This window comes from Juglans microcarpa x Juglans regia, chromosome 2S, assembly GCF_004785595.1.
Source record: "Juglans microcarpa x Juglans regia isolate MS1-56 chromosome 2S, Jm3101_v1.0, whole genome shotgun sequence".
Taxonomy (NCBI): Eukaryota; Viridiplantae; Streptophyta; class Magnoliopsida; order Fagales; family Juglandaceae; genus Juglans; species Juglans microcarpa x Juglans regia.
The window spans coordinates 22,429,233-22,455,779 of NC_054597.1; the positions used below are offsets into that span (position 1 = coordinate 22,429,233).

Sequence of the window (26,547 nt, forward strand, 5' to 3'; positions counted from 1 at the left end):
ATTATTTTTAGTTTTAGGTCAATGTGAGCATAAAAGCATATCAATAAAATGTGAGATTTCTCTTATCCATTTTTTTGGAGCCAGTCCTAAATATTTCTAAAGAGAGAAGCTTCTCTCTCAAGGGAGGGAGCTTCGGCTCCTCCCTCCCTCCTCCCAGATGTAGTTTTCTCTAGGTATTTAATTTTCCAGTCGGTGTTTTTGCTTTGTTTTTTCTTCCAATCAAAGCATGAAAAAGCGGCATTTGGTATTTTCCAGTGGCCAGCGACCACCACGCACCCCACCATAGAGTTCCTAAGCCGCTGATCTTTTAGACTACTAAAGGTTTCGCCAAAAGGAGTGGCGCATGATCCACACGCGCGGGTCAAAGTGTGCGTGTTGCCTCCACACGCTACCACACAAAGGGCACACTCCTAGCATGGCGAGTGTGCTTCACGCGCCATTACAACCTCCTTGCTCAGTGTTTTTTTGATTTTTAGTGTATTTCAAGTTTATGTTTTGTCGTATTTCTATTTTTTAGGTTTTTCCTATACTTTTATGTTGCTTGTGTTAAGTAAAAACAAAAAGAAATGGACTATTAGACTTGTTGTCCATAACAGGAGAACCCTCTCCTCTGGGAGGATGGGGGACGGTTTTTCCCACTCTTCCATGCAGGGTGGTTTTCCCTCTCCTTTGAGGATGTTGTCCATAGCAACAGCCAACTCAAAACTTCATTACAAATAATATATATATATATATATATATATATATATATATAGAGAGAGAGAGAGAGAGAGAGAGAGTTCACTTGAATTGCAATGGAAAGTTCATTCAAAGGCGTGATCAAACCCTACTTTGGGTATGTTTATGATAATAAAAGAAAAGCTTCTAACAACACGGAAGCAAGACCATTGCATGATAACACCGTGCGCCAACTGGATGTTCTCTCTATCTCCAACCTATTCATTTCTTGTGAGCCGCTGTCCAACCAGCCTGATTGCATGACGCCATGCAACCAATCAAATAGAAGATCAGATACAAGGGAGACTTCCTCGAATACTTGAACTGCACGTAAATTAAGAAAAAAGACAGGCATTTTTGTTCGATATCCTGATAGTTTTTATTGTTTTTGAACCTTTTGGTTTTTCAAGTTATCCTTTCCCAGTGGACTCAATCTGATTCTGGCTGTCTCTCTCACACACATCGAAATTTCCTTTGCTTACAGATACGAGATAACTTGGAACCAACAAAACATACCTTCAGCATTATACTGCAAGGTTGGAGTAGCCCACCAGATCAATTTCACTTGTAAGGGGCAAAAATGATTGATGAGTTGTGACCACCAAACCCAAATGAATTAGACAATGCCGCCTTGACGTCCAGTCTCTCTTTTTTTGGGCCCACCAGCACACTTGTGTTCTGAAGTGATATGTTGGCAGCATTAGATAATTCAATGCTTAAAGTTAAATCATCATGGTTTAAGGAACTCGAAAAAATGGAACAATGGCATGGAATATCATGGTATTAAAACAAATTGACAAGGATGCGAATGAACACACCACGCCTTCATCTGGATTTTCCAGGTTGACATTTGGATGTACCCACCCCGTCCGAATTGCCTATATGAAGAAACACAATAACATGTCAAAAAGCACAGGGCTGCAAAATGTTACACTTGCTTTCATGAACTGTAAGTATGCCTACAATAGGAATATGAAAAACAAGTCATATAGCTCCTTTCTTAATTTTATGTGACACTTAACAAGAATAAATTTAGGAGAAATTAAACTTTGCGGCCCTGAACCACCCATATTGCAATGTGTAACCTAAACTATGAAAAGTTGCAATGTGCACCTTATCTACCATTTGGTTTCGATATGCACTCTAAGTTAAGACCTTGTCATTAACATTATGTCACGTGAACTATTTACTATTAAGCATATATGATACACAACATATGATATAATCCAGACATTGTGTGCATATTATATATGAGTTTAAATGAGCTAAAATTAAATGGATTTAGTTTTAGAGAGTTTAGGTGATTCAATATTCAGATCAAAACTAGTTTTTAAACATGAACTAAGCAAGCTGCATTACCACTACTTAAGAACAACTTGGTTTATTTATAGTTTTACTCAAAGTATCTCCCTTTCCTTTTAACCTGAAGAGGACCCGGTGAAGAAAAGAAAGCGACTAGACTGACGAGTTTATCAGTTCAATTCTTTCGAAGGTTTTTCATTCAAAAGGAATCAAAAGCAGATATGGACATTCACAGATGCATTACAAATAACAAAATTCTTTAATTCCCATGTTTTCATTATTACTTGAAGCCCAATGATCACTTCGTCAGCAGGAGATTTTAGAACTCACATTCCCCTTCCAGAAGGCTGGACATGACACTCTCCTTTTCAATTTTCAATTTTGGGCATATAACAGGTGTCATCTCCCATTCTTCTTCTACAGATGACTAACCAAAGGACATGACCTTTACATTAATTATTACAATGTGGCACTGTCAGATAACGTACTTTTATCGATTTGTCACACTACTATTTTTTTTTTAAGATTACATCATGCGGCCTAGTTTCAATCATTTAGCGCAGGGGCATACCGAAGCCTAATGGTAGTTTAGGGTGAACATTGCAACTTTTGGTATATACACATTGAAATGGAGATAGTTCTACAGGTGCAATATGTAATTAGCCCATAAAGTTACCAAGAAAATGGTTTATGAATTAAAATCCCCACATTGAAGAGAAAAATTGTTTACCTGTACTGCTGCAACAGCTTCCACAGCACCAGATGCTCCTAATAGGTGACCAGTCATAGATTTTGTAGAATTCACTTTCAACTGTAAAAGGGAGAGGTTATTAATTAAAACAACGGTAATCTTGTCAAGAATTGCAATACCGTAATATTAGAGCCAGGTGACATAAAGGTCAAACTCTATGCGCCCAACTTACCTCAGTATTCTGGCCAAAACAATGAATAAGAGCATGGTATTCTTTCAAGTCTCCAGCTTGTGTGGAGGTAGCATGTGCATTTATGTAATTCACGTCTTCCCTAGACACCCCAGACTGAGCTAATGCCCTTTCTATGCAGAGGATAACACCAACCCCTGTTTTGGAGGGATACAAAGAAACATTAATTACAAATCTTAAAGGAAGAATACGAGGTAGAAAAGTGTTGATGAATTCGAGACTTGGCTATGGTTCCTTGTGTAACCAATCAAGAAGGTATTCTAATTCGATAAGAAAATATCACTGTTAACTTGTGTGAGAGGGAAATGAAAATGCATGCTCAAAGAAGTGCTTGCAGCATTTTTGGATGTGCTAAGCCAAAGATTTCATAAACATTTTGGATTTGAACTTTGCAAATGTTTTCAAAAAGCTAATAACAATTCCAGGAAGAACAAAGGTCAAAACTAATGTTCCAATACTCGGATCTGAAATTTTTGTCATCTATACAGAAAATTAGATGATGATAAACATGAGCACGTGTCATGTATGAAAATCAGCATAAGGGTTGGATGTGAAAACTCCTAACGAAGGCAACAACTGAAAGGTCAGCTGTGAATCTCTGTACGGAGAATGCCTCAAGTTCCAATATCACAGCTAATGAGAAAAATAATATATGACAGTATGTATATAGAAATGTTTACAGAAGATACTTTACCATCATCATCATCTAAGTACACTTAATCCAGTTTGATCCAACATCTTGGCACCTTGGCTGTTTCAACCAACTTAGCTGACAACTAATACATTCTTAACTCTCTTAGCGATCTATGACAACCCCCAGAGCAGGAAGTTTATTTCACTTTTGGACGGCCACTATCTTTGACAGTTCCTTCTAGCTTCCAAGTCAAGTTGTTTACAACCATGTTAGTTTTGCCTACATATTTCTCACCAAGAGCACTTTCTTAGTATAGATGTGGTCCGGATAGTTCAATTGCGTGGGTCTTGGCAATTACGAGATTAATTTTCAGGTTTTATCACCCTTTCTATGAATATCCACCTTGGGATCAACACGGGTACAAACTGCAATGCAATTTTCCATATATTTTAACTCAAATCTACAGGATAGTTGAGAGTGAATGACGCTATAATAAAGCAGCAGCAGCTTAAGAGTGAATTATTATGGCACGAAGGAACTCAAGGAGAGTAGGTGAAGTATATGCCATGATGCATACTCACTAACGAAAAAATATGAAAGAAATGTTGAATTTTTAAGTACCAAAGAGAAGACACAATACCATCAGGTCGTGGCTCAGTCATGTGATAAGCATCACAAGTGAAGCTTCCACCCAGGAATTCTGCATAGATATTTGCACCTCTTCCCTGCAAATCAGCTGATAAAATCATTTACCCAGATGAAACATCTTATCACAGGTAAATACAAGGAAATGATTGAGCTTTATTATTCCTTAGCAAGCGAGAACGTGTATAACTAAAAATTTCACTCCATGAAAAGTCAGAGGCAGTAGCAGTTAATGATAGCATGAAAAAATTCATGATTCACTTTTGTAAGATGAAAACTAATGGATATACATATGAATAATTGATCTGATATAACTGGTAGAAATTTGAGGAATAGAAGAAATGCAACTGAAAGGGGTCAAACCACATAATGGCCAATAATTTAAAAGAAAACAATGTCCTTAGAAGAGCTCACTACTAAAAGGGAACTGCCTACATACATTTCGGCCTTTTGGAGTCAGGGTGAGAATACCTTAGCATGCTCTAATTCTTCTAAGAGCAAAACCCCGGATCCTTCTCCCATAACAAATCCATCACGATTCTGTTCAATAACAAAAGTAACATATCATGGTAGGATTTCATGGTAAGTAATACAAGGGAAAAATACCCAGGAAATAAAAAAGACCAGGATTGAGGTCTTGAGTTCAGCAAACAACAATGACATAAATGGACAAAGAATAGAGCGTGATATGCTTGTTTGAGGAAATTGCTAGAAATTTATTCGGTAATGATAATAAGGGAGAGTTATGCATCTTTTCTTATTTTCATTTTCTCTATGTGCCAAACAATATTTTATATAAAAGACAAGGAAGCAAAAGGATTGTTGATAACATACAATATCCCAAGGGCGTGAAGCTTTTGCAGGATCACCATTCCTCTGGGAAAGTGCTCTGCATGCTACAAAACCTCCCAAGCCTGCACCAAGTGGAAAATATATTATGTACACTCCATGGGGTATCACAAGTTGGCACATTCTAAGGAAGTGCTGATGTGGGAAAGTAGAAAAGGGATACCAATAGGTATAATTGCCGCATCTGAGCCACCACAAAGCATCACATCCTGCAGTACAATTTCAGATAGCAACAAATGTTTGGATTCATTTTAGTATTAGCTTTTCTTTTCAATGTTAGAGCTCATAAAAATCATTCTACAAAAAATTGCAATTTTCTATAACAATTGAGATTCGCACACTTCCGTGGAAGAGTGAGTCCTGAATGCAAGAAACTTACAGCTTCACCTCTACTGATATGGTTTGCTGCATTCAATATACAAAAGTTGCTTGTGGCACAAGCCGTAGAGATAGAATAGTTTGGGCCCATCCATCCCTGCAATTTGTTGAGTAGATGAGCTGTTAAAAGGTCAATCCCAAAAATGCATCTTTCATCAGGTTTTATCACTAATTTGAAAGAATATTAAGTTAACCAGATCCATTGCAAGCATGGCAGAACCCATATTTGTAGTCGCAAAAGGTACGCAGAAAGGGTTCATCTTCCTGTATGAAACCCTTAAAGCTTCAATTGCATCGTTAAAAACCTGTGCAAAATACAAGATGTTACTATCACTTAAAGTTTTCAGAATGCACGTCTTAATCAAATTGTACGAGTCAGTTGTATATTCTTATTAGCTTAACATGTTCAACCTTGTTTATTCTAATGAGATATAGCATATCAAATTGCTGAGGATTTGATGTTACCTTCATGCCACCCATACCCGAGCCAATCAAAACTCCACATTTTCTTTTGTCTAAATCATTCATTACATCATCTGTAATTCCACCATCTGCCAATGCTTTTTTGCCCGCAGTAAGCATGTAAAGCATGAATTTGTCCATCCTCTTGGAAAGTTTTGGTGCAACCCATCCATCAGTAGAAAAAGACTTGATCTCTCCAGCAATTCTCTGGAGAAAAGAATACCATGAACAAGCAGAAGAGCAAGCAACAAAAGAAGAGAGACTTGAAATATGGTTTACCGTTGGAAATTGGGAACAATCAAAAGCCTCAATTTCACTTATGCCGCTGACACCCTCAAGCAAATTATTGTAGAAAACATCTGGATCATGACCGAGTGGGGTCACCACACCCATCCCTGTCACAACTACTCGCCTTTGCTTTGTGAGAGGTCTCTTTTTTATAGCGACTTCTCTAGCAGGTTCCACAGCTACAGCCATGGCTTCCCCTAATGATAAATATTGATAAATTCAGTCGAGGTGGCATGTTTATATAGTTAGCACATCAAAACAACTTTATTTTCCTACTTTATCACATAAGACTGACCCATCAAAACAATGAAATTCGAACACCCAGCTAAGAGAAGACTAAAACTATGTATACCATGAATACAGAATTGAGTTCGTAGCCAAAGAGTAAATATCGACATTGGGCTTTGAAACGACTCGACTGCTGCGAGCCAGCAAAATTAATCTCGCTGAACCAAGAAAGTAGGAAGGAAACAACAAGAAAGCATTTTTCAGTTCTCTTCAATTAGGATTGGGGCCCAGGTTACCCATTTACAACCTCCACTGATTGCAAAATGGAATGAGAACTCAATGCCAGAAAAAAGGGAAAGCGGATCGAGAGTATCAAACTCCAAAGATCTTTTTCCGAAGCTCCCCCCACATGGTCAGTGAAGGTGTTCCCACCCAAGTAAATGCACATCCCGCATGATAGGCAATTGAAAAAGAAAACAATGCAATGATGAATACAGCAGAGCATCAAACAAAGAATCACCATCAATGGCAATTTGAGTTTCAACAGAACATCAGTTCAAGCCATCTCAATGATACTCATCACTGTCACAATTCTCAAACGAGCAAGGTCCAAAATTATCAAATACTGTAATAATAAGGACTAGGGCACCAGACTCAAGTACCCAAGCCAGTCACTAGAGAGGAAGAGAGCAGCATTATGCTATGAAAAGGGAAATAAAGAGCCACAATGCTTTTGTGCTTTGCAAATCTAGAACTTCCATTCCATGCATATGTGTTCAGACAAGAAACCGCCTGATTTTACTTTTCTTCAGATTACCAGACAAAGAAGCTGAGGGATATACAATCGCAACATGCAAATAGCCACCTTGTGCAACTAGAAACCACTCAAGTTTTGCTGATTCTTTTTTAATAAGATAAAATTTTATTAATACGAAAGAGGCCATAACCCCAGCATATAGGAAGTATACAGGAAATCCACCTAACTAGCAGAAGGAACGAGTGCTAGGAACTCATGGAAGATAGAAAAAAGAAGAGGGTGCACAATTGTGGACCACAATCCAATAGGAATAAACAACCCAAGTTGTGGTGATTTACCAGAAATATCTCAAAATATATCCAGTCAACTGTTAAAAAGAGCAAATGAATGAATCTCGTTTGGTGCAATCAGTTCTCACCAGAGAAAGAGGGGGGAGGGAGGGAGAGGTCCCCTCTTAGTAATATTGAAGAACTCACTTTCCAATAAGCCAGAATGCTCCATAAACTTAACTGGAGTGGACTGCCGGTCCAAGAAAATAATTGATTTTAGACGGAATTATTAAAATTCCTCCCCTTGTGTATTCTTTTCATGGCTCTCTATGCAACCAGAGGAAGCATGAATAAAACCAAATACCCGCACTACGTAAGGAAAACAAATAGCACTAAATTAATCTTTAAGCCTCAAGAATATGGAAAAATCTGGATATTCAAAGCAAACCCAGTACAAATTATACACGAGCATGTACGAAATGTAACAAATCTTAAAAAAAAAAAAAAAAATCCTAGATTTCCAATGAATACATACATAGAAAGTAATCCCACAATAAAAGAGTCACCAGTCACCTATGACAGCGCAAACTTAGCATAGTACCACAGGAAGAAGATTACCGAAACGGGGTGCTCGATTCAAACGCCTCTGTCTACGATTCAGAGGAACGTTATTGGATCCGAACAGAGAGGAAAAACCCGTAGAAGAAAGGCCCTTGGAGCTATAGTACTCGTGGCATGGCTCAAAAGCGAGGCAGGAGCTCATGAGGCCTTGAATGCTCGATCCACACAGGGAGGAAATCAGGCCCCTCTGGAATTCAGAGCTGCATTTGGACAAGACCCTCGTCCTGCTGCGAGCCCATTTGCTCTGTCTCTTGCTGGAACTGAACATGGAAGGGCACGTTGAGTGGTCTGCGCCGCATGTGACCGACATGCAAGCAGCGACCAGCCACGTGCAGAGCGGAGATGTCATAGACGAAGCGGCCATGCGAGAAGAAGAAGAAGAAGAAAACGAAGAAGACCCAGAAACTAAAATCGAAAACCCAGACGGAAAGTCACGAACTTGGATTCGATTATGTTAATCTAGGCTAAGAAGAGGATGAAGATGTTCATGGATGGTGAAGATGAAAATGAGAGAGGCACAGAGATGGAAGTGTTAGCGCTGGTGAACAGAACGTGAGAAGGAAAAGAAAAGTTGCATTCGTATTTTTGAGTGTTCGGATTGGGAAAGCTTGGAGACGCCAAGTTTTGGGCAATCCGAGTCGTCCTCAGAAGAGAATGCCAAGTACTCTCTCTCTCTCTCTCTCTCTATCTCTCTGTACTACCGTCGTATTATGAGGGAGGAGTCCTCTTCTTTTTTCTTTTTCGTTTTTTTTTTTTTTTTTTTGAAAAATAAGGCTAACAAATTTAGAAAAGATCTACTACGAGAGTTTTCAAACTTTTTCAAACCTTTTATGTTAACCAATAGGTTTTTTTATAAATATTTTCAAAAGGCCATTGTAAATTCTTATTAATTCCAATCTTATCATTGAATAATATTTCATGGTTCTAAACTATTTTTTTATTAATAAAATTATTTAAAATATGTCATATTAATTAATGTGATTAAAAATATAAAATCATTAAAAGTATCGTTACTTTTTTTTATTTTTATCCCAATTTGGGTGCATTCCAATTGAGATAAATAAAACAGAAGTGCCTACATACATACATGCAGGCAACTCATGCCAACAAACTTGTAAAATAATGTGATTTGATACAATAATTTAGATGTACTTTGTAGTAAAAAAAATATTTTATAATTTGACTTACTATATTCATTTATAAGTTTATCTTTATAAAATAGTCATGTATACCAAATGAAATATTTCTCTAAATAAAAGTATTTTGAGTGTGAAATACAGTTTCGGCCATGAGTTTTGCTACAATCATCATACACACCACATTTATTTTTATTTTTATTTTTATTTTTATTTTTATTTTTATTTTTATTTTTATTTTTATTTTTATTTTATTTAAAAAAATTTATTTTATTTTTCTTAAATTAATTTAGTTCTTCTACTCATCATCTATACACCACACATTTGTTCAGGCATTAGCTACAGCTACTGGCTAGTCTTTGTGTCTTGCCGAGAGCAACCAATTAAGGGGTTGGTGGGACTTGGGAGAGCTGTAACTTTTTGTGTTGTAAGGTGGTATACCAAAGAGGAATGCTATGCATCAGTCACTATTTACTCTCACACCCCAACACCTATAACTTTTTCATAGGGTGTGGGGATGTTTTTATAAGGTATGGAAGTGTTTTGCACAGAGTATGGAGTGTGAAGTGATGAATAGTAATTAATGAAAAGAATTTTTCTATACCAAATACCAATCATGAGATCAAATTTTTCATCCCTATATAATTTGAGAATAAAGCTAATAAATTCATTAAAATTGATTGTTTTTCGAGGTCATAGAAAGAATTATACCCTCTAAATTCACCTGAAATAGATAGTATTTATTTAATATTATTTATAGCAATTGCTTATTTTTTAACTAAAATTTATTTTATAGTATCAATGAATATATCCAAACAGAAATGTAAATTTTCTTTTTCTATTTGATTATCAGTTGAGTGTATATTCTTTTGATCTATATATAAAAGAAAAGGGAATTTAGAAAATATTGAATAAATTGGAGAATTGGTCAATGAGTATACTTTCATCACCAAAGAGTATATGCTTAGATATTATTCAGCAGATTGAGAATTACTAGGGAAACCCGGCCTACTGCCATATATAGAAGATTTTGGTAATTTGGTGAAGAATCCAAACCCTTGTTGATTCTTTATGCCGTATGGGCGCCATGGCTGTGCGCCACTTCCTTCTTATAGTTTAATTTTATTTTATTTTATTTTTTGAGTAACACCATAGAATTGAATTTGAAGCATTGAGAAATTACTTTTATGTTTTAATTTCCCCTTTTTATTTTTCTTCCCGTGATATGTAAATATTGTGCATCAAAATGAGATGACCTATGAGGCTATGATCTAGATAAAAATTGCATGCAAGTCTATATATTAGTACATCACTTAATGCATATTAGATGTACTACTCGTACCTCCCACGTGTGCAGCCCCCGGCCCGATCCCCTACCCTAGCATGGGGGGGTGGGAAGTTAGGCCCCAATGTTAGGAGCTTCGGGTGGCAAGAGGAAATGGAACTTGAGCTTAACATAAGATAGAAAGAGTTAGGTCTGAACTGAAGTAAGAAGCTTGTTGAACGAGATCGTTTTGGCACAAGGAATAAAGGAAGTGAAATGCAATAGCACCATGAAACCATCTAGAGCGCACCGTTTAATGGAGCTTTTATTAGAACGAGTCGTTTTGATAAGTATTAGTAGGAATATGCGGTATATTTATTTTCCTGTTCATTTCCTGTTATTTGGGAACGCCACGTTAGTGTCTGTCAATAGAGTTTGTTAGTCACAGACAAAGGGAATATAGGGGAGAATGCAAGGAAGAAATGGGGGTCGAAAATCTTGTATGAATTTTGCCTGAACTCTAGAGGCTAGGGTTCCTCGAAAACCCTATCATTTACAATAATATTCAGTCATTTCCTTCTACATTTGATCATCATGTCCTTTCCATATTTCATTGTTGCAATTAGATTCATAACACCTAGGCTTGCACTCCATGAGTGGCATATGTCTGGATGATGGAGGCGGATTGGCCCCAAGGTCGTCTGCCCACTGCCCATGGAGAGAGAGAGAGAGAGAGAGAGAGAGAGATTTGGAGCCTAATGGAGTGAAGGTGAGAGGAAGAGAGTCCAAGAAATCGATGATGATGACATAGAGAGGAAACAAAGACTGACCGTTGGAGGCAGGTTTTAAAACAAAATTTTAGATAAAACGACGTCATTTTATTATAAAAATTTATTTTTTTAATATATATATATATGTGTTGGCTCGGGCAAGCTTGGTCCATCAACATCTCACTACAACAGAAGTGATTTTTTGGGATGAAAATTTTCGTCCCAGAAAATTATGACAAACTATTTCTTTGGACGAAAAAAAATCGTCCCAAAGTCATTCCACTACCAGTGTCTCAAAAGATATTTTAGGACGAAAATTATCAATTTCATCCCAAAAAAATATATTTTGGGACGAACTTGAGCAAAACTGTTCGATTGCGTTCAAACGGAATATTTTATTTGGACGATTGAATTTCATCCTAGAATCACGTTCGAATGGTACAAACTTGACACTCGAACGCCAAATATGTTCGAACGCATCCTCTGTGAGTGATCGATCAATACCAGTCCGTTCGACCAAATAGGCATGTGGAAACATTGGAACAAACAATTTGATGGTCAATCAAATATGTTTGAATGTATTGAGTAAAACATTCGATCGGACCATGATAGAATTGAACGATTTGTTACGAGATGATGTTCGAACGTTTATTTCATGTTCGATGATTTCATTCAAACGGTTTCAAGTATTATTCAAACATTTAATACCGATTATATTCAAATGTTCTATATCAATGTTCAAATGGTTTTACTTATTTTGTTCAAACTATTTTTTATCTTTCGAACGGTAACTATTTTATTTTACCCAATAATAAAAAATCAAATAGACATATATAATATTTTAAAAAATACTTACAATTTGTTCAATATCCATAAAAGTAGTTTAATAAGTGCGAACTAAATAAATAAAATAGTAGTACTAGTGTTCTTCGTACATAAATAGATCCTAAAATTTGTACGTATAATGTAAATCAGTTGTTTGGATGCCTAAACTGTTGCATAAGCATATGCATTTGGATTTGCACCTCTCTCCTGAACTCTTCTTTTTGTTGTTCTTGTTATTTCATGTGCATCTCCATTTCTGCTTCTTTCATCAATTGAGTCTCTAACTCATGTTGCATATAATCAATTCTTCGAACTTGGAATTCGCTTTCTCTAACGCTATAAAGGTGTTAGAGGCATACCCGAACGATGAAGAAGAGCTAGAAGGCTTTACACAGCAACTCAAACCCCTCAATTTCTTGAATGTTGACCCAAAAATCATGTAAAAATTTCAACATCACTTGTTTGAAAAATTTTGATCTAACGCAGATTCAGCACATAAGGCAACTATTTTATCCTACACACAAGAAAAATAATTAATATGTGATAGAGATTATAATACTTACATAATTTTCATGGGCATTAGGATGTGTCCACTCTCCATTACGATCAGCATGTGATGCAGCATATAATTTTGTCAGATCATAATTGATATCTAATTTTTGCTACAAGAGACATTTGTTGAGATATAACGTCATTAGAATACCTCCAAATAACAAATTATATACAATAAAAAATAAATAAAATAGCATTACCAATTTTTTAGAGAGGCAATGGAAAGATCTTGAGCCTACATAATGATGAATCTTCAACTTCGATCTATTGTTTTGTTTATAGAATTTTGCTCCTGCATAGAAATTGTAAATATTAGGAAGTGAAAATATAAATAATGTAAAAAAAAATTCATTTAATTTACCTTATATGATGGATCCTCAAACATGTTACAAAATGTTTCACAATCAGAAGGTTTGACATCCTGAAAAGGATGTTGATATGCATCTTCCTTATTCTCAAACTTATTATAATGTTCATGACACCTCCCCTTATATTTGAAGAATGCATTACACATAAACTTATCGACAGACATACGCTCCTCTCTCCAGTCAAAATTTAGTTCAAAATCATCTTTGAAAAAATATATAAACAAAGATATTATCACCTAGAATATTCTAAATTTTGCATACATATTAAATAATATTAGTACAAATCAATTATTCAAACAAAAGATGCTTCTTAATAAGCTCTTTCACATTTTGAGAGACATTCTGTCATGAACTCGTAGCTAAAGGTACATAAGTTCGTGTAAGAGCACCCACATGTGATGCAAGCTAAACTGTTGGTTTTGCTTCGCTTCCGATATGTTTTTCTGGGATGTTAATCTTAATTTTATCCAATTTACGATATTTCTTCAACGTCACATCTCTAGTAGTGCATCGACCATGACAAGATTATACTGTTAACTCTAACAAATATAATATTTGTTGTGAAACGAAATAAATGATGATTAGAAATGATGTAATATGTATGAATGACCTTAATTGAAACAAAAAAAACTATTAGATTTTTACTGTGTTATGTAGAGTCAATCTCTAGTGCTAAGTCATACGTAGAGCTAGGAACAAGTGGAGATGGGATGCGAACTTCCTTCCTCTTCGGTAGTATAATTTCGAAATGCTGATATATTCATTACATAAAAGATTTGTTATAAAGTATAATGTGAACACAAAATCGGTCAATCATCTGTATCAATCTCATTTGACCATTCGCCCTCATCATCTGTAGATACTTTAGATGACTCAGCATTTTGCTCAACTATCGCATCAACAATTTCAACCTCAATATCTTTCCTATATAATGGAATCATCTCATACTGGCTCAAATCTACAAACAAGTTAAAGATTGGTTGACTCTCTTAGTATGCTTCTTGAGTAAATGGATCACATTCTTCTTCATCTTGTCCCTCCACCTCAGGGTTAACATCATATATATTTCTTAGAGAAAACTCTTATACTACTCGCCATTGATTTCCTAACTCAAGATCATCTAAGTAGAATACTTGATATGCTTGGAAAGCCAAAATAAAAAAATCATCTTCATACCATTTTTTCGATGTATTAATACTAAAAAAATATTCTTTATTTCGCACTCTACTTCGAGGATTGCTTAAATCTCACCAATCACATTTAAACAGATATGTCACAAGCTCCCTCAAATATCTCATTCTAATTATATTGACAATAAGCCCACAGAAATCAATATTTTCTCCGTTATAACTTTGTTCGACTAGGCACTACTATTTTGTGTTTTCCTATAGCGTTCTTGATCAATTGTGTGATACCTATTTTTTCGAGAAATACATGCAGAATATCAAGCAGCGCGTCTCGAGGGGCCACGCGCCAATGCATATAGTTCGTCTGATATATCGTTTGGATTATTCACATGCATTTGTATAACCTACATATTGAATAAAATATAAATATACAAAAGTAAACAATCAATAAATTGTTTTGGTAATTCAAGCTCACATCTGTAATGCCATTACTCGTTATTCAAATCATTTTGGGAACTCTTCTTCATATTTCTGGTTATATAATTTACTCACAGTTCTTTGAACACGTTAATATGGTCACTAAAATTAAAAATTACCAAATAATTTACATTCTTATAATTGTTTTAAGTAAATTACAATATTAATTATCAAATAATTATAACTTACCTCAAGTGGCTCTCTATCTCAGGACAATTGTTTAGCACATACAACTTTAATTTTTCAAACTCTGTTTCACACAAATCATAACTACGTGCTACACCTAGTAGATGTACTTGTTGAAAAAATACAGAAAATTCATTTCATTATCTTGTTTGGTTAACATCAAAGTTTCTTTCTGGCCGATCAAACCTTGTGTCAACTCTGAAGAATTATTTAGAATAGAATGTATGCCACTCATCATCAATATATATTTCTGCAATTAATCATTCTAGGTGGGTCTTGTTTCACACTGTGCATTTCAACTTCTCAATGAACCGTTTAATAAGATACATCTATCTATACTGAATTGATTCTACAAGTCGAGCCTTACATGATAAATGAATGGTTAAGTTAGCCATGACGTCGAAGAATTACGGTGGGTAAATACTCTCCAGTTTACACAATATTATAGCAATTTCTCATTCTATACAATCCAAAACTTTTACATTCAACATTCTAGCACATAAGTCTTTAAAAAATTCACCCAACTCAGTCAAAGTCATGCACACATCTCTCGTCAAGTACCCACAGATACCAACAAGTAAGATACGTTGTAAAAATACATAGCAATCATGAATTTTTAATCCAATAATTTTTCAGTCATTTGTTCGCACACACCATGTTAGATTCGAGGTAAAACTGTTTGGTAGTTTAATTTTCATTAGTCACTCACAAAATGTAACCCCTTCATTTTTTGGCAATGTATCCCACCCAATCGATATGTAAACAGAAGAACCACTTTGTTGCAAGTGCATTTTCGATCTTATTTCTAACCGCTTCAGATCCTTCCGTGAGTTTAATATATTCTTCATTTTGCCTTCAATCGACATCAATGTTCCCAACACGAACTTGCATATATTTTTCTCAATATGCTTAACATCGAGATTATGCCATAATTTTAACGTCAAACAATATGGGAGTTCGAAAAATACAAATTTCTCTTCTGTTATTTTTTTACCAAATTCATTACAATCAACATCTACAAATTGTGTAAGTACATGTTTGTCAAACAAATATGGTGGAAGGTGCCTCCATTCAACAGTGTAATCAAACATTCTAAAATTTCTACGTCATCTATGGTCACCAGGTAAAAATTGACGATGATCCATGAAATATAGTTTCCTCACATACGTAAGTCATTCAAATTGAGTATATTTGTTACAATCTGGATATGCCATTTTCCCCTTAGTACTCCAACCTGACAAGTTTCCATAAGCGAGAAAATCATTTATTATCTATAACATGGTATCATGTATCTTACACAACTTTTCTGTTGATGAATCAAATGTTAGGACCCCATTCTTCAATAAATTTTTCAATTCTGCAATCAATGGCTATAAGTGTACGTCTATATCATTTCCCTGTAATCTCAGACCTAGAATGAGCAAACTCATCATGAAATATGGATCTTTTATACACCTTCACGATGGTAGATTATACGACATAAGTACAACTAGCCAAGTACTATAACTAGTACTCATATTTCCAAATAGATTAAATACATCTGTTGCCAACCCAAATCGTATATTACAAGATTCTTCAGCAAACTATGGGTGTTCCAAATCAAATTCCTTCAAAACTTGAGAGTGGGCAGGATGTGACAAGACAATCATTCCTGACTCTGGATGATAGTTGTCATGTCAGTCTACAGCTGTTGCACGTAACATAAATAACCTTTGTAACCTAAGTATCAATGGAAAGTTGCACACGACCTTTCGCGGCACATTTTGCTTCTCAAATGTCCATCTTGATTCATGGAAAATAGGCACTCGTTTAATTGCTCATTATCTCGCCAAAATAATACACAGTCATTTTTACATACATGTATTATGTTGTAATCAAGCCGAGTCATCATTTCAACCATTTCGCTTTATAGAAGTTGCGAGGTAATATATTGTCTAATAGAAGTGCCTATTTAAATAGCTCGAGTAACATATTGACAGCCTTAATAGATAATTATCATATGAATTTTACGTGAAGTAGTCTAATTGTAAAAGAAAACTTACTGTGCCTTCAACATTCTGAATATAACTGACGCTGTGAATCATTCTACAAGCGTGCAAAAGTGTTATGGTTCTCATAATTTGAATTTGATGTGTCCGTATCACATTCAAACAAAAGATAATTATATATTTCAGGTATTATTTCTTTGCTATATGATTTAATTGTGATATATGATTTTCTTAAATCTAATTAATTGTGCTATATGATTTTATTAAATCTAATCAATTATGTTATATGATTTTCTTAAATAGAATCAATTGTACTATATGATTTTCTTAAATCTAATCAATTGTATTATAAGATTTTCTTAAATCTAATATATTATACTATGTTATTCTTGAGAATATTTTAAATTTTAAATCATTAGATTTTGTATATGTCTATTTTATATTAATTATTTTGTTAAGTATTTGAATTAGAATTACTCTCATTATGTTAACTACTTTTGACCAAGTATTTTTTATTAGTATATTTATTCACTTGGGTGCATGGTTATAAGTCTTAATTATAGTTTATTATTATGTTGTTGTATTATGTTATTTAATCTCCTATTATTTATTACGTTTTTAAGTATTAATTATACTTTCATTATGTTTATTATTATGATTTTCTATTGTGTGATAATTTAAAATATATTTTTAGAATTTAATTAGTAATTTAATTAGATTACTATGTGCAATCTATAATGAAAATTCAAGTTCAAACGTATATAGTGTATGTTTGAATGCAAAATGACCGTTCGAATAGTAACATATACTGTTCGAATGGTTGCAACCCAATTTTCAGACAAGAACGCAAAACAACATTGATAAATACACTCCTCAAAATATAGTGATTATTCACAAATACAAACAAACAAATCATGGACAATACAAATAAACAAATGTAGATACATATTATAATGAGTAGAACGATAAACACCTTCCATTATTTATCTGAAACAAAATTTGAATTTCATCCCTACATCACATTTTTTGGGACAACTTTCATTTCGTTCCAAACAAAAATTATTTCAAAAATGAATTTTTGTTGTAGTATCTATATCTTGCGGACACCACACACTGATCTTATGCGAGTAGGTGCCCCTAGATTTGGGGGGGGGGGGAGGCAGGCGGGTTGGATGCTAGGGCACGTCGCCTGGCCCTAATGCGAATCCATTACAGTTTAAAAAAATAATCAAACACTAATCAATTTTTAAAATAGCTGTTATAGAAAGCTTTCACATCAATAGTGTGTTAACTATGTAAAAAATAAAGCTTACTAATAATTTTTTTTTTTTATGTTTTTGTCCTTTTTTATTAGTACTTGTCCAAAAAAAATTTTATTTCTTTTCTAAGGTAAAAAATGGAAAGATAAATGAATTATATTGGATTATATAGTATTTATTAAATATTTAATATCACTAAAAGAAATTATATATATATATATATTAATATATATATCTGTCTCTCGTATTACTGCCCGCGCATAGAGATAGGAGTCCTACAACCTAGTGGCTAATGCAAACCTACCCAAAATGAAAAAAGAAAAAGGAAATGAATAAGAACTGTCTTTGTTTTCAACTTCAATTTAAATATCTTTAAATTAAAACTTCTTGTTTAAATATTTAAATAAAATCCCAAAAATTAAATATTTTCCTAGATTTGTATAAAAATATTTCAATTTTATAAACAAATTTCAACTTCAATTTTAAAAAACTTCTTACTCAAATATTTGCCTAGATTTATGTAAAAGTTGAAAACACAAAAGCCCAAAACTAGTAGATATTATATTTAAACTTCTAATTTCAAACAATTTTTCAAATCCATATAACTACTTTCAGCTTCATATTTTACCAGCATAAGTACCAAGTCCGCCTACTTGATTGCTAACAATGCAACTAAAGGATCCTTCCCTTTTCGCGGCACATTCTGCTTCTCAAATGTTCATCTTGATTCATGAAAAATAAGTACTTGTTCAATTGCTCATTATCTCACCAAAATAATACACAGTCATTTTTACATGCTTGTATTATGTTGTAATCAAGCTGAGTTATCATTTCAACTATTTTGCTTTATAGAAGTTGCGAGATAAAATATTGTCTAATGGAAGTGCCTATTTAAATAGCTCGAGTAACATATTGACAGCCTTAATAGATAATTGTCATATAAATTTTACATGAAGTAGTCTAATTGTAAAAGAAAACTTACTGTGCCTTCAACATTCTGAATATAACTGACGATGTGAATCATTCCACAAGCGTGCAAAAATGTTATGGTTCGCGTAATTTGAATTTGATGTGTTCGTATCACATTCAAACAAAAGATAATTATATATTTCAGGTATTATTTCTTTGCTATATGATTTAATTGTGATATATAATTTTCTTAAATCTAATTAATTGTGCTATATGATTTTATTAAATCTAATCAATTATGTTATATGATTTTCTTAAATAGAATCAATTGTACTATATGATTTTCTTAAATCTAATCAATTGTATTATATGATTTTCTTAAATCTAATATATTATACTATGTTATTCTTGAGAATATTTTAAATTTTAAATCATTCGATTTTGTATATGTCTATTTTATATTAATTATTTTGTTAAGTATTTGAATTAGAATTACTCTCATTATGTTAACTACTTTTGATCAAGTATTTTTTATTAGTATATTTATTCACTTGGGTGCATGGTTATAAGTCTTAATTATAGTTTATTATTATGTTGTTGTATTATGTTATTTAATCTCCTATTATTTATTACGTTTTTAAGTATTAATTATACTTTCATTATGTTTATTATTATGATTTTCTATTGTGTGATAATTTAAAATATATTTTTAGAATTTAATTAGTAATTTAATTAGATTATTATGTGCAATCTATAATGAAAATTCAAGTTCAAAAGTATATAGTGTATGTTCGAATGCAAAATGACCGTTCGAATGGTAATATATACTGTTCGAATGGTTGCAACCCAATTTTCAGACAAGAACGCAAAATAACATTGATAAATACACTCTTCAAAATACAATGATTATTCACAAATACAAACAAACAAATCATGGACAATACAAACAAACAAATGTAGATATAGATTATAATGAGTAGAACGATAAACACCTTCCATTATTTATCTGAAACAAAATTTGAATTTCATCCATACATCACATTTTTTGGGACAACTTTCATTTCGTCCCAAACAAAAACAGTTTCAAAAATGAATTTTTGTTGTAGTGTCTATATCTTGCGCACACCACACACTGACCTTATGCGAGTGGGTGCCCCGGGGGGGGGGGGGACACCAATCAATTTTTAAAATAGCTGTTATAGAAAGCTTTCACATCAATAGTGTGTTAACTATGTAAAAAATAAAGCTTACTAATAATTGTTTTTTTTTTTATGTTTTTGTCCTTTTTTATTAGTACTTGTCCAAAAAAAAATTTATTTCTTTTCTAAGGTAAAAAAAATGGAAAGATAAATGAATTATATTGGATTATATAGTATTTATTAAATATTTAATATCACTAAAAGAAATTATATATATATATTAATCTATATATCTGTCTCTCGTATTACTGCCCGCGCATAGAGATAGGAGTCCTACAGCCTAGTGGCTAATGCAAACCTACCCAAAATGAAAAAAGAAAAAGGAAATGAATAAGAACTGTCTTTGTTTTCAACTTCAATTTAAATATCTTTAAATTAAAACTTCTTATTTAAATATTTAAATAAAATCCCAAAAATTAAATATTTTCCTAGATTTGTATAAAAATATTTCAATTTTATAAACAAATTTCAACTTCAATTTTAAAAAACTTCTTACTCAAATATTTGCCTAGATTTATGTAAAAGTTGAAAAACACAAAAGCCCAAAACTAGTAGATATTATATTTAAATTTCTAATTTCAAACAATTTTTCAAATCCATATAACTACTTTCAGCTTCATATTTTACCAGCATAAGTACTAAGTCCGCCTACTTGATCGCTAACAATGCAACTAAAGGATCCTTCCCTTTTCATCCTATACCATGCAAGTACGTCCCACGTACTTGATTGAGAGAAATTATGGATAGCGCGTACAAAAGTGTTATATGACATAATTTTATTTAGAAGATAAATTTTAAAATCAGAATCTTATAAATCAAATATTAAAATTTAAGTGATATAGATGATATGTTCTATACACCGACTTGAAAATCGAATAACTTCTTGATCAATGACAATGCAATTAAATATTCAATACGCTCTTCCTCGAGCAATAGTCTATATACGTACAATTCAATTAAAGATTCAATATATTGTCAAAAGATACTTTGGAAGTAAAGCATACGACTTTAATAATAAGGTGTTGGAAAATAAAACTGCACATTGAATGGAACCCTAGTCATATTGTCAACCAAGTAGCATGAGTTCTCATTTTCTCCATTAATTATTAGGTTCTATGCACTATTGGTGTGGTTTGGATGAACCATCCCCAAACCCTAGCTGTCGTTATCAAATTAAAGCATACAAAACTACACATTAAATTACAAACTCCAGGAGAGCATATATATATATATATATATATATATATTACTACTAATGGCTTGATCATATGCATATTCCGAACCAACCGCTCTTTTAGGTAGAGGCACTTTGAAATAGAGGAGTTGTAAACGTTTGCTTTCATGAATTGGTAGATAAGAAGATGGTACAGCGGAGAACAAAGGGAAAAAACCTCGTATAACCCTCGTACTATAATTTTATAATTTTTATTAGAAAGTGCTGCTAACGTGGACAATCTGTAGATAGATGGTTGTTCTGATCTTTCTCTTCACTTTTGTTTTCTTTAGTCGGACAGAGAGGTTTTCCTTTTAAAAAAGGGGTTGGTAATAGTAATTTTATTTAGAGCCCTAGTCAACTGTCGTGGAAGACTATCGTGATAACAATATAAACATTTTAGCTTGAATCACCCACTATAAATTTAAGCGTGCATGGGCTAGATTTATCTTCAATAAATGGGCCCAATATGAAATGTTTAATTAAATAGGAGTAGAGTATAGTCTATTCTGATACCATATTTATAATGTTCTAATAGAAGGCTCAAATCACATGATCTATGCTCTTAAAGGACTAGTCAATGATACAATTGGAACCCTGTTGGAATCTTATAAAGAGTAAAAGCTTTTTCTTTCCAAGTAATATAAGATCTCATACACTACATACTCTTATATTTATCCTATAGGGTGTCATGACTCACAATCTCCCTCCCTTAAATTCCTGATGTCCTCATCGGGCCAATTCATCGTAGGTGGCACAACTCAAATATCACATTTCTAGTTGTGATAGGCTCTGATACCATTTGTAATGCTCCAATAGAAGACCTAAACCACATAGTCTATAGTTTAAAAGGACTAATCAATGATATAATTGGAGTTTCATTAAAACTTTATAAAGAGTAAGAAGTTCTCATTCCCAAGTAATGTGAGATCTCATACAATACTTACTCTTTTCCAGGTGTCGCAATGTTAAATCATCTCAAAACTTAAATTGATGAGGTAAATGTCAAAACTTTTAAAAGAAACCACATAACCAATACATACATACATACATACATACATATATATATAGTAATATTATACTCCATACTCTCATTTTATTTTCATCCCATTATGTAAGCTGTAACATATTTATCATCATTAGATGATGAAAAATTATTCAATAAGTAATCATTCAATAGTGATAAATATATCACATCTTACATAATAGGGTAAGAGTGAGATGATAGTGTGGTGTATAAAATTTTCTATATATATATATTCATTAAGTTTCATAAAGAACACTTGTAATGAATTTTTCTATTACTATAGTAGGAAACTAGTAAAAAAACTAGTACTTTCTTCGTATGGTTGTAGATATTTAGGAAACTTAAATTCAACAAAAAGATGAAGTAACACGAAGAAGAAAGGAAAAAGGAGGATAGTAAAATTGGGAATTAAGTCAAAATTGGTGAGCAAAACCCCCCATCTTCTTAACCAAATTATTTCAAAATTGTCAGTATTCCATCCCATACTGCCAAAACTTGATGGGAATTGATAAAGATATATATCAACGATGAGGACATTTAACTACCGTTTCTTTTTCAACAGCGTAAGGTCTTTAAGTCTCGACCGTCCTTAAAATAATATTGTACTTTTTTGTTTGTTTGTTTTTCCGACTGATTATGTTATAAAAATGAAAAATGTTATCTATACTTCTAATTTTATGCAAATAACTATAAATGCGGACGTGTAAGCTTAAAGTGGTAAAAATTTTGAAATTCGGATTTCGAAATAAAAAATGAAACTAATAAAATGAAACAGATACACTATGCGTAAAATTGTACGTATATGTAGCGCTACTTTATAATAACTTACACGTTTTATATTCTATCCAAATTAGGTATTTGCGGGTTTTCATTTTTTTTTAATAATTCTGATTGATGAAAAAGCTCATGGAGGGATCCATTTTAATATACTCGTAATATCAATGATTATTTTTAAAATAAAAATTATATAGGAACTAAATTATAAATAGCTGATTGTAGATTTTGGGGTTAATTATAAAACTGGAGCTTGAAGAACACATAAGGTCTTCACAGAACCTAAGCAAAATCTTGAGTCTTGTTAAAGGCATAAAGGGGGAGGGGTGAAAAGGGAATTTAAAAATTTGTAAGAGGATTATGATCCTTATCTTCATTTTGCTCAACCACCCTAACTGTTACAAAATATAATCAAACACAAATCTTACAAAATAAAAGAAAGAAACTTTGTCGACAGAAATTATCAGTGGTATCATGTCCATTTTTATCAATGATGAGAAAAACACCTTAAAAAAATAAAAAAGCATCGATGGGCCTAATCATTTGTACGATAAAAACAGGCATCTATGCACAGCATTGCTTATGATTGGCCCATCTATTCTGGTTTGCGAGCAATCCTGTCAACTAACCTTTGGCGATTAATCGGGCTCTTGGTAAAGCTTGGCTAATTTATAGGATATCGGTTATTCACTCAAAATTTAAATTCTATATTAGATTACTCGTATTATTTTTTTATAATAATAAAATATTATTTGTTATTTATTTTTGTTTACTTTTTTAAATAATTTTTTATTCTTTTTCCATAATTTATATAAACTCACGTCATAAGAAGATTTTATGAACTACGCTGGTATCTCATTTATCTCATTATGATGAAGTGGTATTATCTATCAACTTTTATTTATTTATTTTTTAATATACATTTTAACTAGGTCTTAAACAAAATACATTGGTATAAACCAAATTCAATAGCTTATTTGTAATAAATACATTTCAACTTTTATATACACTATAAGAAAAATAAATATTTGTAACGGATTATTTACGATGATAATGATTATTTACGATTAAAATACACTCATTTTGACAAAAAATAGTAATTTTCACAGGATAGTTAGCCACAATTAAACAGTTTTTTTGTAGTGATATAATGTATTGCATTCTATATATCTATTTTTTTAAATCATTTTGGTTCTACTTTTATTTCGATCCACTTTTTTATATACATACGGATAAACGTCATATTTTATTGTCCATATATATATATATAGCATTATAGTCAGTACTGATGAATGTATAAATAACATATGCAATAAATGGAAGAGTTTTTCATTAATACAACAAGATAAAATAACAAAATATGAATATTGAAAATTTTAGTAAAAAAAATACAATTAGATAGAATGACATATGTAACCGTTAGATTCTAAAAAATAAGTCCGTTGAAAAAAAAAACTATGGAAAAAATATAGTAATTAAATAATGAATATGATTATAAGATAAAAGAACAAAATATCACCATTAGATCTGAAAAATAAAAGTATTGAAAAAGAAGATAAAAAAGAATAACTACATAATAAAAATAATAAAATTTTATTATTATAAAAAGTTAAATAACTAATTCAATGGTTAAGTTTTGAATGGGATACTCAAAATGCAAAAAAATGATATATTAGTTAAAAATTGCCTAAACTTTTGCTTAGATCAACGTGGATATTCTAAAATTGGCAAATTTTGGCCTTGATCTATTGCTCTTGCCAATGCCGCTGCAAATGTTCTGGCAAGAGCGTGATGACATTGTCATCAATGCATCACCCTCGTATAGAGTAATAATTTATATATGGATTTTATTATACATTAATCACTATTCATCCTACATCCCACACTTCACAATTTTATTTATTTTTTTTAATATCAGACCCATCACCTATCAGTCTAATTTCAATCTCTCTCTCCTCAAGCTCTCTCTCTCCCCTTAGACTCTCTCTTTTCGACCTCTGTGATGACCCGAGCTTGCCTAAGCATGGCCCATAGAAATTATTTTTAGTTGCCATAGCATTTTAAGAGTTTTAGTTATTTTTGGAAGGCCTTAGAGTCTTTGAATTAGCAACTTGAGCCCAAGAGGGGAGTAGCCCTAAAATGCCTTGTGATTTTTTATCTTATTTAGAAACCCAGGCCCAAAGGCTTTAGGTTCATGATCCAAACCTTAGTCACTAGTGCCATGTGTTATGCATGTGTTGCACTATGAATCTGGACTTGATAGTGGGATAAGGGAGAGAGAGAAGTGTAGGGAAACACCAAGAGGTGGCTTGCATGCCTATCCTAGAGGATTTGCCTCTTGTCAACATGCTAGAAACCTTCTAGAAGAATCAAGAGACAAAAGGAACTAAGGAAGACTAAAGGATTTTCGGCCAACCCATTTCCCACATGCCTAGACCATTGTTTTGGCCTTATTTTGAGTTTCAAGGTAGATTTTCTTGGAGAGGGAAGCTTAGGGAAGAGGAAGGAAGTTTTTCTAGAAAAGATGCATGAGAAACCGAAGGGGGCACATGAGATTTCAGATTTCTCAGACTTTTGCCAAGTGTCAAGCATGAATTAAGCTTCTAGAAGATTAGATGAATGGACTCTTATATCAAAGGACAAATATGCCCCGAGAATTTCGGCTACCACATTCCCAATGTACCACTTCACTTGCCTTGTCACTTAAGTTACCTTTAGACCAATGACACATGAGAAGTCACCTAGGGAAGTAGCACTAGAAGATGAAGCATCAACTTGGGAAGTGGAAGAGAGAGTGGACGGCTAGGGCATGGCACACACCTATGCCATGTGTCACTCATGCAAAGTTTATCTCATAGGAAAAGGAAGAGACTTGAAGTTGTTTTACCTATTTGCCCTAATGTACAATACACTTAGTTGACAATTGGAAGGGGCATAGATGGAAGATAAGGATTCGGCTAAGGGAAGACCCACACACCACCCACAAGTCACCCACAAGCCTTTTACCTTCCCAATGCAATTCAAAGGTGGGGAACACCAGGGTCATTTTTGGCTAAATAGAAGAAGGAAGAGGGAAATGCCACTTGTCTTACATGCAATGGACTTCAAGCAATCAATGACGGATCAAAGAAAGTTCTATAAAAAGGGAAGAGAGCCACATGCCCAAGACTTTCTTCTTGGTCATTTTTTGAGTTTTGCATGTGTTCTCATCTTCTCCACATTCTTCTCACACCTTCACTTGAAGATTCTCATACTTTCTTGCACTTTCTTTCCAACCAAACAAGGAGGATTCCTTTTCAAGAGAAGATTTCACCATTATCAAGAATAGACAAGGTAAGGATCGGTTTTCTCTAGTCTTATACACACAAGTCATCTTTTCAAC

The 26,547-nt window shown here is 33.1% G+C and overlaps 1 protein-coding gene across 3 annotated transcripts; it reads right to left on the reverse strand.

Moving 5' to 3' along the window:
- Positions 1-788: 788 nt before the first annotated feature.
- Positions 789-8,807, reverse strand: LOC121252489 (3-oxoacyl-[acyl-carrier-protein] synthase II, chloroplastic-like). 3 transcript variants are annotated; one of them, XM_041152166.1, is made up of 14 exons: positions 8,089-8,807; positions 6,208-6,413; positions 5,932-6,135; positions 5,661-5,771; positions 5,468-5,563; positions 5,252-5,297; positions 5,074-5,153; positions 4,711-4,779; positions 4,235-4,319; positions 2,943-3,097; positions 2,750-2,830; positions 1,536-1,595; positions 1,234-1,395; positions 789-1,041 (listed from the first exon to the last, which is right to left on the reverse strand). In XM_041152166.1, exons 1-13 carry the CDS (start codon positions 8,453-8,455, stop codon positions 1,279-1,281), a joined length of 1,677 nt encoding a protein of 558 aa, XP_041008100.1. In that variant the 5' UTR covers positions 8,456-8,807; the 3' UTR covers positions 789-1,041; positions 1,234-1,278. The 3 variants fall into 3 exon arrangements, with proteins under 3 accessions (XP_041008100.1, XP_041008101.1, XP_041008099.1); XM_041152167.1 differs by having other exon boundaries at positions 789-969; positions 8,089-8,785; XM_041152165.1 differs by having other exon boundaries at positions 789-1,395; positions 8,089-8,785.
- Between the last annotated feature and the right edge of the window lie 17,740 nt (positions 8,808-26,547).